General features: G+C 45.0%; 1 protein-coding gene across 2 annotated transcripts in view; it reads left to right on the top strand.

Annotated features, from left to right (window-relative positions):
- EPM2A (EPM2A glucan phosphatase, laforin) overlaps window positions 1-11,686 on the top strand; it is an 88,453-nt gene extending 76,767 nt beyond the window's left edge. Inside the window, exons 3-4 of one of the 2 annotated variants that reach the window (XM_040965277.1) lie at window positions 2,633-2,874; window positions 11,033-11,686. In XM_040965277.1, the coding sequence (XP_040821211.1) occupies window positions 2,633-2,874; window positions 11,033-11,310 (520 nt within the window). In that variant the 3' untranslated portion in view covers window positions 11,311-11,686. The remainder of the gene's footprint in view (window positions 1-2,632; window positions 2,875-11,032) is intronic. The other variant, XM_040965278.1, reaches the window with a different exon arrangement.
- Window positions 11,687-13,340: the final 1,654 nt, after the last annotated feature.

The raw sequence follows: 13,340 nt of genomic DNA, 5'->3' as shown, positions 1-13,340 counted from the left end.
GTATAGGGTACTTTTTTGTTGAACCCCAAAATATTGGAGCCAACACTCAGACTCCTGGATGAGGAGTTCTGAAGGGGTAATGGATCATCCAGATAGAGGCAGGGTGTACTCTCGCTCAGCAGGCACCAGGAGATGGGGATAGCCTGGAGGGTGTGAGGGTTTACTCACAGTTCCTGGACACTCTAAGGGCCCTGGAACCTGGTCTTTCTGCTGATTTACTGGATGCAGTGGACTAGCTGAGGATCTTGACAGACTGGATGTAAGATGAACAGGCTTGGGTGCTTTACTCCTGTTTGCAATGTCATTACCTTTCTCCTGGGTTTCCAGCTTCTCTGCTTTACTTCCCCCCCACACCCCCAATAATCCCACACGTTTATTTTGATGAAGAAGTTTCTAAAAATCCCCTTGAAAAGAACCTAAGGAAGGAGTGGGTGAGTGTAGAAGTTTCTAACAATCCCCTTGAAAAGAACCTAATAAGAGGGGGGCGGGGAGCATATCCTGCTTTTCTGTAGTGTAGGTAGCGTTCAAGATCTAGATAGTGTTAGATCTTTGAGATAATCTCATCAAGAATTGGTAACACTCACATGTGCAGATCAGTCAGTTGACTGTTTCCTCGTCAGCAAAGACAAAAGCCAAGGGAAAAAATGTTTAGATGTTATATGAAAGTAGGGTATTCTGTACTCCGCCTCATTCAAATTAAGGGCCTGCAGAACAATGGGAGGCTAACTGAACAGTCATTGCAACACAGAGGAGACTCAATTACTGCCAACAGTCAATTATAACTAGATCTAAGCTCCACCTGTGTTTATTGTTAATTCATTTCTGTCAGTGCTATTCAACACATTAGTTATTTGTATTGACTGTTTACACAATGCCTGTGAATTAGTTATGTTTATACTGTTTATCAAGATGAAGACACAACAAGTGTGGAGAGGTTAAGAAACTTGGCCTAACAATAGATGGTTCTTTTCAAGTGTTATTGGAATCACTTTGATAGAATTGGCACTTGAACCCACTTTTTCTGACTAGTGTTCAATGCCTTTTCCTTGATACCACCCTCAAAATAAATACTGCTCTTCAGATATCTAATAATAGGTTCTGGCCACTTTCTAGATCTCTTTTAGTACATGCATTTGTATTTCAAAATATGACGTAGCTTGTAGTTATTTTCAACAATATGACAAATAATCCTTCGTGAGACAATTGGTTGATTTTTCTTCGTACACATTCCTCGCTCCCTACACATGGGAAAGAGTTGTGTAGCACTTTTATTCTACACTCATTTCTTGACCTTGGCATTACTCACACTTTGGACTAGGTCATTCTTTGGTGTGGGGAGTTGTGCTGTGCCTTAGCAGATGCTTAGCAACGTCCCGATCTCAATCTGTCAGATTCTAACAGCACTACTTTAACAATCAAAAATGTCTTCATAGATTATTGTCAAATATCTCATGGGAGGCAAAATCGTCCCTGGTGTGAAATCACTGCTATAATCTCAATAGGAAAGACATTTAAAGAAAGTGTAGCTCCTATGTCCAGTTCCTATAGTGAATATTCAGCATTTTTAGCCATTGTATTATCTCAAGGCAGATTGTTGTGTGGTAGCAAGTGGTGTCCAAATCAGCTTAACACAAACCTTCTTCAACTCTCCAGGGCGACTGGTTTCCTTGATGCAGCTTCAAGGTCCAGTGGGTCTTTTGTTTGTTTGTTTGTTTTTGTTATTTAAGAAATTTAATGGGAAAGCAGAGTCACAGAGGGAGAGCAAGAGAGAAAGAGAGAGCATGAGCAGGATCTTCCATCCTCGGTTTCATCCCTTAAATGGCTGTATCTGGACCAGTCTGAAGCCAGAGCCGAGATCTTTTTTCTGGGTCTCCCGGTGGTTGCAGGAGGCAAAGGCACTGGGCTGTCCTATGCTGCTTCCCTAGGACGTGCAAGGAGCTGGGTGGGAAGTGGAGCAGCTGAGATGTGAACCAGTGCCACCATGGGATCCTGGTGCTGGCAAGCAGAGGGTCAGCCTGTTACTTGAAAATATAGGCTTTTTTTTTTTTACTGATAGTAATTTTTTTTCATTTTCTTACTGTAAAGCATCAGTTGGAATATAGAGAGTGCTGGAATGAATCTTGATATTGATTATATCGAGAAGAAATTAATTTTTTCTTTATGGGTTTCTGACCTTTAACATATTTACAATGTCTTATGCTTTTTGTGATTTTTAAAAATATGACATTCTAAACAGGAGTGACTGCTGAATTTTAGACAATGTTTTCCAGGCTGAATGATACAACACCTTTCACCTGTGGTTAATTAGTGTTTGAAATATATTGACGGGCTTTGTGATGTACGCATTCATGGAGCGAGCACAGTGAGGTAAACTTATTTTGATATATTGGTAGATTTGATTTGCTAAAATCCCTTTTCTGGCATCCTAGCTAATTGAATCATGTATTTCCCCCAAAACAGCAACAACAGTACCCCTTTTCAAAAATAACATTGGGTCTCGGATTCTTAGAAATCCAGCTTTTCCTATGCCAGATGTAAAGATTAATTGCATTTTAGCACTACATGTTTTCTGCAGCTTCTTAGATCTCTGATTAGAACCATAGTAATGGTTAACCCCATGTGTTCTCATTAGAATTCTACCAAATATCTGGCTGGGTAGCTGCCCTCGCCAAGTGGAACATGTGACCATCAAACTGAAGCACGAACTGGGGATTACAGCTGTCATGAATTTCCAGACTGAATGGGACATTGTCCAGAACTCCTCGGGGTGCAACCGCTACTCAGAACCCATGAGTCCCGACAGCATGATGAAGCTGTATAGGGAAGAAGGCTTGGTCTACATCTGGATGCCAACACCAGATATGAGCACAGAAGGTAAGGATCAAAAGAACTCTGTAGCCTCTTGATGTGTTTCACAGAAACCTTTGCTGTCTGCCTGTCGGTGTTGTCCAAATGAACTGTTCAACAAATGGAAGGCAGAAATGGGGTAAATACAAGGCCGTGGGTTTAGTGTGTTTATGCGTGGCTTTTGGTTGCTTGGCCGAGACTCTGTGTTTAATGCAGCTTTTTAAGGGTTTTATTTATCAAGTGTGTCTATCGTGTACCTGTTACCTGTGCGGCATTGTGCTGGTGACTGGAAGTATGAGAGTGAAGCAAGACAGGCACAGGTGCTGTCCTTGTGAAGCTTGTAGTCCAACAGGGATGGGAGTGCTAGGGAAGGGAGTGAGAAAATAGGAATTTAAAACTGAGTTAAATTTTGTCGTCGTCGTTGTTACATATGTAGATATTGCCATGAGAAGATGAATAAGCAAATGGCATCAGGGAAGGTTTTCTCAGGGAGTGATGTTTGATTTGAGAACCAAGGCAACTCCGAGGAAGAATGAAGTGGGAGAGAATTTCCCAGGCTAACTCAAGAACTCCTCAGCAGGAGACAGCACCGAGTTTTCCAGAACTGAAAGACAAATGTGGCAGCCAAAGAGAGTGTGAGAGAAGAGTGTGCTGCAGGATTTGACAAGAAATACTTTAAGTTCTTTCCTAGAGAAGAGTGACGTAGCAGGAAGGTTGGAAGGCTGGGAGATGCCGAGGTGCATTTTTCTGCTTTTCCCAAAGTGCTCTGTGCATTATGGAGGATGGGCCGGGAGGCTGAGCAGGGAGGCCTGTCAGGGGACGAGAAGACTGGACAGAGTGGGTGGTGATATGGGGCAATGCTGCCCAGGAAGGGCGGGGGAGTGCGTGCTCTCCTGCACAGGCCCTTCCACAGCCTGGCCTTTTGAGCAGGGATGTGTGGCTGCGTGCACCAGCGAAGCGGGATCAGAGAGGGCATAGTTTTGAGCAAACTGTAGGAGGCAGTAAAGCAAATACAAAAGTAAGTACAGCACGGGGTGGGGGGCAGAGGGGATGAGCGCAGAGGGTGCAGGGGGTGAGAAGGATGACATGCTGTGGCAGGAGGAAGACGTCAAGACAAGAGGAACGCAGAGAGGCTACATGGCTCCTAGGTGGCTCATAGCTGAGGTGGTTATGGCCTTGACAGGCACGTGTGGAGGGAGGGAGACATGTGAGGTGGAAAAAGCAGCATTGGCTAAGGCACAGAAGTATGGGCTATTACAGGAATGAAATATCTAAGCAGAATTAAATTACACCAATAATACCAACCAGAGACCAGCAGGGGGTAGCAGAGAGCTATGGGAATGGCCCTGGCCAAAGGCGTGTGTGATTTGGCAATCTGGGCAAATAAGGAACACTGAGTCCCCAACCAGGAAACATACCTAGCAACAGCCCTTTTCCCCAAATTCACATCATACATGCATCCCCGCTCAGCAATTTTATGCATTAACTCATTTAATTCTCTTAACAAGACTCTGAGCATACAATGTGGCTATCTTCATTTTGCTGAGAAAGGGACTGAAGCACAAAGTTAAACAACCTGTTCAGGTGACCAAAGTGAAACGTGGCGTGGCAGCCGGCAGCCAGATGCAGACTGTGGCAGGCAGCATTACTCACACCATCTCAGAGCCTCAGGTTCATGGTCAGCTGGAGCTGTGCAACACCATATGTCGTGAGGCTTTCTCTCTCAAGAGCCAGTGCTTCCTAGCACGGAGAACCTCAGGGATCACAGGTCACGAAACACAGAGGCCACCTTGGTCCCATTTAGCATCGCATGTGGTCCATGCAGCCAGGCACTGCCCCTTTGTGGGTTTTTGTCTGAACTCAACAGTCATGGGGAATGGGGCACAGTTTTTGGTCCTGAAAACTGAGATAATTATTGGTATTATTCCTCTTGGCAACCTGACCTAAGGAAGCTTAATTTCACTTTAAGTATTCTGTTCCTTTTCTTAAGGAGGAGAGAAAAATTGCCCTCTAGAATCCTGGTTGACCCTAGGTTGTATGTACTATGTGTAGCTTGTTTTTCTGGTTTCAGAAAAGTTGATCAATTCCTGTGACTGGCTTCACGAGAGCATTTGACCTCAGTGTCTTTGACCGTAAGAAGATGGCTCCGTTAGTATGGGAGACAAGGCTGGGACAAGTTGGGCTACTAACCGTCAGTGCAATGTTTTCCATCCCCTAAAGACTCAGCTGCAAACAGGTGATTTGCAGGAACATCTGAGGGTTTGTAGAAGCATAAGGAGAAACTGTACCCCCACTGCAAGATCCACTGTAGCCTTTTGGGGTCACTAGGTCCCGGTGGTAGCTGTTAGTACAGCAGTGGTGCAACTTCCATGGTGACACAGAACTTCAGCATGGGTGACGGTCAACGAAAGCTTCTGCTGAGAAAAGGCAACTTCTCAGACTAAATAAAGGTTTCTTGGGTTCAGCCTTGCCCGTAGGAGTAACCTCGGGGTTAATCCTTACCAAGGAGAGTAGCTGTGTGAGTATTGGGGGAGTGGGACCAAGGAGAGGAGTGTGGGGTCATCAGATCAATGTGTGTGGCTCACAGGATTACCACAGCGAACCTATAGATTAATTCAGCTGAATCGTTTTAGAACTCAAGAGGGAAAAAAATCCATTGGGAGTGAGTTGAACTGCTGCATGACTGTCAGAGAGCATCGGAGGAGGGAGACTGTGTCAGGCTTGACCGTCACCGCTCCTCGTCACAGACCCGTTTCAGTCATTGGGCTATCTCGATCCTCACTCTTGTGCACTTTGTCACATGCTGGTGAGGTGACTTAGATTTCTTTTTCATTTTTTTTCCCTCCAATTTTTGGTTCGTGTCTTTGACCTGAGAGAGCAAGATCACCCAAATCCAGCGCTGCCTGGAACAGGACAAAACAAGTCTGTAAGGATCTCCCTGGCATAGCAAGGGTTCAGACTGAACACTGACCTCTGTGAGCCGCTCTTCTTAATGGACGGTCTGTCCTCGCCTCCCCAGGTAGAGTCCTCAGCTCCGCCTCTTCGGTCACAGTCCTTCCTAGTCCTCTCGCTCAACCTGCTGAGTTCAGCTCTGCCACCAGCCAGACTCCTGGACTTGAACCTTGTAAACAGTAGTAGCTGGGATGTAGGAGGGCTAGTGCTTGCATTAGGAAAATTGCCAGAGTAATTTGTATCTTGCAGAAATGGAACAGTCGAATTAGGCAGTTAGCATGGAATGGCTTTGAACATCACCGAGTTAAGGCTATGCTACAGATTAAATTGACCTTGTCTTTGTTATGTGCCAAAGGTGGGAAAGAAGCTATGTTTAAATACCATGTGAATATATTTAGCCATACATTTGCCCCTGCAAATACATACACACACATAAATATATAAAATCTATATAAATATAAATACTTATATAATGTGTGTGTATTAGAAAGGCTGAAAATGGTGCAATGACTTATTTCTTCCTGAGTCAAGCTTTATACAAAGCATATTTTAAGGCCTTTTAATCCCTGCCCTTACCAAGGCCCGTTTTTCTCATGCACCTGCGGCATGCTTTAACTCTTCCCTCTCTCCAGCATTCAGGGTGCTCTCAGTCTGAAGGTTCAGATTAACCTAGAGCAGGCACGGATCGCGAGTTAGTGGAGAGGGATCTGGTGGTATCTCAGGTCAAACAGACATCATGGCATTTTGGTGGTGGTTTTTTTCTTTGTTTTTAACGATTTATTCATTTGTTTGAAAGGCAGTGACGGAGCGGAGGAACAGGGAGAGGAGCAGAGGTGGGGGAGGAGTGAGAGAGTGCGAGGTCTTCCGTCTGTTGGGTCACTCCTCCGATGCATGCAGCAGCTGGGATCCAGGCTGAACTCACCGGCCTGGATTGGCATCCAGGTGTCCTACATGGGTAGAAGGGGCTCAAGTTACCTGAGACACAATCTACTGCGTTCCTAGCTTCATTAGCAGTAAGCTGGATTGGAAGCACAGAAGCTGGGGCTCAAACCATTATATGGGCTTCAGGTGGCAGCTTAACATGCCGAGAAACAACAAATGCTCCTCTTGCGTATTCATTCATGCACCTATGAATGCTTATTGAGCAACTGAGACTCAGGATCTGTCTTAAATTCCAAAGTAAGAACCACAGAGAGTAACGCATTTCATTTGACCCGGCGTGGTTTAGATATTTCAGCTTTCTTGCAATTTATAATTTTTTAAAAATTATTTATTTATTTTTTTATTGATTACATCGCATTATGTGACACAGTGTTATAGGTACTGGGATTCCCCCCCCCCCCAAACCCCCCTCTCCTGGTGGATTCCTCCATCTTGTTGCATTACCACAGTTCAAATTCAGTTGAGATTCTTTCATTGCAAGCATCTACCAAGTATAAAGTCCAGCATTTTATTGTCCAGATAAGTTCAACGGTTTCTTGGGGAGACCATCTCTGATCTGAAGGTAGAGCCAGCAGAGTATCATCCCAATCAATTAAAAGTCCCAACATAACATCAGTAACTATTTATAACGTTATGGAGTTAGTTGACATGGTATTAAGTAACCAATATGTTAAAAGAGAAAAAAAAAAAGAATGCAAGTTCTAAACCACATCCTGTGGTTCCGAATTTGCAAGTTACAATTTTGAATATTTTTCATGATTAAAAAAATCTGGATTTCTGTCTTGTCTTGAGATATTACTGTCCTTAAGGATAAAGACAGTAATATCTGTTTTAATCTAATTATATTCTCCTTAAAGCTTCTCTATAGGAAACAAACAAATCAGATATTCTAGTTGATACGGATTCTATCTCACAGGAAATGTCAAGATGAGCCTTGTTTACAGGGATCTTATTTTTATTTCGTGGTGGGTTACCTCTTAGCTTCACCTTGTTCATATGGGCTTTCAAGCAGAGAGAGACCTCTGGGGTGTAGAGTTCCTCTAGGGCAGAGGTACAGGGGTCACCCTAAGGAGATGATGATGTTATGAGGGATACAGCACGGTCGGGTGAGCAGGATGCAGAGGGACTGACTTAGCCTTCACGCTGATGGGCCTGGCGCGGTAGCCCAGCTGCTAGCAGGCCTCACCTTGAACACGCCGGGATCCCATATGAGCACTGGTTCTAATCCCGGCAGCCCTGGTTGCCATCCAGCTCCCTGCTTGTGGCCTGGGAAAGCAGCTGAGGGTGGCCCAAAGCCTTGGAATCTTGCACCTGTGTGGGAGACCTGGAGGAAGTTCCTGGCTCCTAGCTTTGGATCGGCATAGCACCGGCCGTTGCAGTCAATTAAGGAGTGAATCATTGGATGGAAGATCTTCCTCTCTGTCTTTCCTCCTCTTTGTATATCCGACTTTGCAAGAAAAATAAATAAATCTTAAAAACAAAACAAAACAAACCTCACGCTGATAAGATGGAAACTGGAACGTGCCAGTGACCAGGCTGGTCAGGAAAGGACTAAAATGTAGGAGTCAAACACAGAGACTTTGGGGACCAACAGGTGGGAGTGCAGTGTCCACCTGGGATTAACACAGGCAGGCACAACTCTGCTCTTCAGATGCTTCAGATACACACTGAGGACAGCAGGGGGGCTGACTTTGGAGGGCTGACCTTGGAGGTTTTCGGTGGCTGTAAATTAGTTATTTTGTGAAAAAGGCCTGGAGACTGGCTGGCAGGTAGAAGGGGGCTCAGTAACATTATCTGTCATTGGAGAGGGAGATTTGCAGTCATTAGAGTTCAGAGTAGCCAACGGCACCGACTCAGATGGGTGGGCACTTGGACAGACTGCCTCTCTGGTGCCCCTTTACCTCATGCGGCCTGGGGACATCTGCTCACAGAGGGCTGTGGACTCATGTGTCAGACTTGTGTGAAGCGAGAGCCTTGGGTACTTTCTCTGTGGCCACTAACACATAGCTGGCAGGAGGATGGGAGGTCAGTGATCAAAGAATCTCAAAACTAATGCCTAGCCACTTTCAACTTCTAAGCTGTGTACCTGAGTCTTGGAGAGTCTATTATGGATAAAAAATGAGAGAAGGGACTGTATCATCTGCTATGTCCTTGGGAAACCTCTGTCTGGAGAACAAGTCTGAATGGGTCATGAGCAGTTTCGTGCTAGCTGTCTTTGGCAGTCTGGCTATACTGTGGCTGGAGGGCTGAGCACTTGGGGCTGGGATGCTAAATCCAGCAGTTCCTACTATAGGTGTCAACTGCAGTCTTTCCATGTGTTTGGCTTGTGGCAAAAGCCACATTAAAAATATTCTTATTTATTTCCTGCCAAGGATGTTGGTAGAGGCATCCATAGAATGGAATGTGTCAGGTGATCCTTGATGTGGAGGAAGAAGCAAGAACCCGCTCTACTCAGCATTATCAGTAGAGTTCTCTTCCCACACAGTGTTCTTTGAACAAGCCTCCTACAGTCCCTACTCAGACTAAACATGCTGTGGTCCAGGAAGCTTCATCTTTCTCAGAAGTGACAATCAAATATTCCTTGGAGCTTTTGCATCTTCTGTTCCCCAACTCAAATGGTGGACCCACTACCCAGTGCTTTTCCTAACACTGGCCACGAAACACATCACTGGCAGGTCTCATGCTCACACCTTGTTGCCTCTTTGGTGTTGTTTTATGACCTCTATGCCAGCATGAGGGTATTGGCGTGGAAGGCCTGCTTCACCCTAACCTCAGAGAGCCCAGTAACCAGGTCTGGAGATTTAAAGGAATTCAATTCATGGCTGTTTGGTCTGTGTGGGGTTAAACTGAAAAGGAGTTGCTGTGGCTGGGATTCAGATGTTCTGAGGGACCAGGCAGAAAGCATGATTGAGACACTGGGTATAAGAGTGTGGTGGGTGCTGAGGAGTCACCAAGCATGCCCTACCTGTAGCTTTAACTCTAGCCCTGACAGCAAGACTAGAGTATTAGCCAAGTTCCTAGGGGTGTACTTGCTTCTCTCAGAGCACGGGGTAGACAAGCAGATGCCATGCCTAAAAGGCACTATAAAGGAAACTGTCCTTCTAAGGAGATGATACCTGACCTCAGTGTGAGTTCGCTCTGAAGGAACACTGCGTTTGAAGAGAGGGTATCCAGAGGGAGACCCAAACTGACCTGAATGGCTCTCATGTAAGAATGGTGGATCTCAGTGAAAATTCACAGATGACTTCACACAGTGGAGAGGCGTGTCCTGTCATTTCAGAATCCAACTAGAATGGCAAGAATAAGGCACATAAGGCCCTTCTGTGGGGTCCTTGGAGGGACATTCTGAGGCCAGCTGTCCTTGTGTGACTGAGAACAGAGCCAGGAAATGCCATGTCGAAAGCATGTGGTTACAATCCAGGACTCTGCAGAGTTTCCTTCTTTCTCTTGCAGCATTTACCCTGATTATCACCCCTTTCCTTGAAAAAAAAATATTGCAACAGACACTCAAACAGCCAATTCCTCAGTATCTCTGTACTAAGATTGAGGGCAGCAAAAGAAATGCCAGGCATTCAGATGTACAGAGAGATGACTGGGGTTGGGTGCCCTATTCTTGCCCACAAGAAGAGAAGGGCAGAGGCAATCGGACTCAGCAGGGCATGGCACACTTTCTATGAATGGGAAAGCATTTGAATAATCTAGCAATCAAAATGAGAGTCATAAAGCAGTGATTACCATAATCATAATTATTATAATCACAATTATCAACTAACGTAGAGATTCAGTCATTGTATTGTAGCTGGAAAAAATGAGTTATCAGTTAGCTCCAATGTTAGCTAAGAAGTTAGCCATCCCACTGGATCATATTAAAATTCATTTCAAATTTTTCTTAGCCAGTGTGTTCTAATTCTTGGTTTTACTGTTTTTTGAAGGTTTTTAATTCAGTTTAAATGAAATTCAGATGACAAGATCTGACAATCTTTCTATATTCTCTGCAGCCCCTGGTGATTTCTGTAAGCATCCAGTGCCAGTTGGCATTTCTGTGCAGGGAGATGAGCATCAGAGAGTCACTCAAGGGAGCAATGATGCCCGGGGAAGATTTGGAACACAGCGTTGCCTCTCAAACCACCTTAACTTTTCCCCTTCATGACAGAGTAATGGAGCAAATGCTCATGTCCTGGGCTCACCCCGTGCCTGGCCCTGGGGTTGGTCTGTGTGCTGGCGGATGAGCCGGCAGTTCCAGGGGTGGTCTCCTCATGCACCTGTTGATCCTGTTCTTTCTCCATCCTAGGCCGAGTGCAGATGCTGCCCCAGGCTGTGTGTCTCCTTCATGCCCTGCTGGAGAACGGACACACCGTGTATGTGCACTGCAACGCTGGGGTGGGCCGCTCCACTGCCGCCGTCTGTGGCTGGCTGCAGTACGTGATGGGCTGGAACTCCAGGAAGGTGCAGTACTTCCTCATGGCCAGGAGGCCAGCCGTGTACATTGATGAAGATGCCCTGGCTCGGGCGCAAGATGATTTCTTCCAGAAGTTTGGGAAAGTTCGATCTTCCATATGCAGTCAGTAGCTAGCAAATGTGCCCCCTCTTGCTTCCAGTTTTTAAGAAACCTAGGTTGATGTTGGCCAAATGACCTAGAAACAATGATTGATCTGGAGCAGAAAGGATAGCGGCCGAGGACTCTTCCTTAACCTGTTCCCATTCATCTAGAGCATGACTGATTATTTTGACTGGGCTATGTCCTTGAAATATTGTGCTTAAGAAATGGTGTCTGGCACATGAGAAAAAGCCCCAAACAATTGGCTATGCAGTGCTGGTCTGGAATCAGATAGGAAGAGAATGAATACAGTTCCTGTTGGCTGCAGGTACCAAAAGCCATTTGCTCTGGTCTACAAATGCTACAGATTCATGGCAGTATTCTGCCTTTGTAGCCCCTTGACATACAGAAGAAAATACAGAGAAGTATGTGAATTTCATGAATGTGTGAGTTCCTATGTGTGTTCACGCGCACGCGTGTGTGCGCACACATACACACACACACACACTGCTTTCCTGCTGAGTTGTACTAAAATGTGAAAATCAGAGTCAGTTACTAAAACAGAGTGGGAGCCTGGATGGTGACAGAGGGGAGGTCAGCACAGCTAAAATGGAGTGGCTTTGTGTACTTTGTGTCTGCATGCTGCCTCACCTGGTCAAAGTCTGGTCCAGGGCATCCTTTTCCTGATCTGCCCAAAAACCCTCAACCAAAGTCACATTTTCTGTTTTAATTGAGGCTTAATAAGCACGAGTTGCTTCCTCAAGGTTTCCTATATGGTCAGGGATGACCCACGTCTCCTTGACTGCTGTTTTCAGCAAAGCATCTTGTTTTTCTAGTGTAGTGTTGTGCATTTAGTTTCATCTCTTTCCAGATAAGGTTGGTGCTCCTGAAGCGGTTTCTACAGTGAGATATGGAAAAATGATACTGTATTCCGATGAGATGCCAAAGAAGGGAGGAAATTAGTTGCATTTTGTGCAGCCTGGTTTAAAACACAGTGTACTCTCTCAGCCAGTGTGGCCTAAGCCACAGATCATGAAAAGAAATATGTTACCCAAAGCGTCCTAAATCCCCAGATCGCTATTTCACAACCTTGGAATGAAGCTCGGTTCAGTCCCCAGGTTCATATAGCACACAGCTCCTCTGCCTCTAGAATGCACAATTTGTTCCCTTGAGTTATACAGGATGTATCCATGTGAAGAAGATTTTGCCTTCAGAACTGCGCAGCCTACCAAGAGACCAGCATTCCAACCAGCTGTCGTGCAGGCTTGGCCTGTGAATGCTACGCTAGAATAGAGGAAGGGGGAAGCATCTTCTCATTAAGTGCCTCTGTATGCTAGGTGCTTGCAGTCTTCTCATCTGCACAGTACCCTGTGAAGGAATTGTTATCAATTCCGTTTTGTAGAAGAGAACATTAAGGCTCAGGGATGTTAAATATCTGCCCATTGGTGCACGACGAATGAATAGATGTCGTGAGAAGCAAAGGTACGATTGTCAGAAACACACACCATCACACTATCATGCTTGTGCATTTATGGTCCTTCTTGTCTTCTGTAAGTGCGATGTGATACATGTGAGAGAGCCTGATTTAGGAAGTATCAGGGATTAGAAGTACATGAGGGGCTTCCTGTGATGATCAAAGGAGAGGGAACTGTCTGGTTGCTGTGGCGCTCAGGGGAGCTGACATTCGTTCTGTGCAGGCGGGAAGGCACACTTGTTCCTCCTGTACTACAAAGCCACATTTGTAGGCCAGCATTGAAAAATGTGATGTCTAGCTCCCTGGTTGAAAATAGCTAAAAATAGCCCACTTACAACCATAATATGTTGCGTAAAATCAAATTGTTATTTGACACTGGAGTATTTTAAGTTAATTATATACATATATGTGTGTAAGAATTTCTTTAGCATCCAAGAAACCCAGCGGCATAGTTTCAATTATACAAAGATCTTTTTGAGTAGGTTTTTTCTTTAACCTTTTTCACCTTTTGCTCTGATAAAAATCAGTTTAGGACTGTTAAGAATGTTTTGGAATAATTTCTCTTGTCCCCAATGAAGTAAATGATGT

This window comes from Ochotona curzoniae, unplaced genomic scaffold (genome assembly GCF_017591425.1).
Source record: "Ochotona curzoniae isolate NIBS_2020 unplaced genomic scaffold, NIBS_Ocur_1.0 scaffold_3890, whole genome shotgun sequence".
Classification (NCBI taxonomy): Eukaryota; Metazoa; Chordata; class Mammalia; order Lagomorpha; family Ochotonidae; genus Ochotona; species Ochotona curzoniae.
This window is presented reverse-complemented; position numbering and strand designations above follow the sequence as displayed.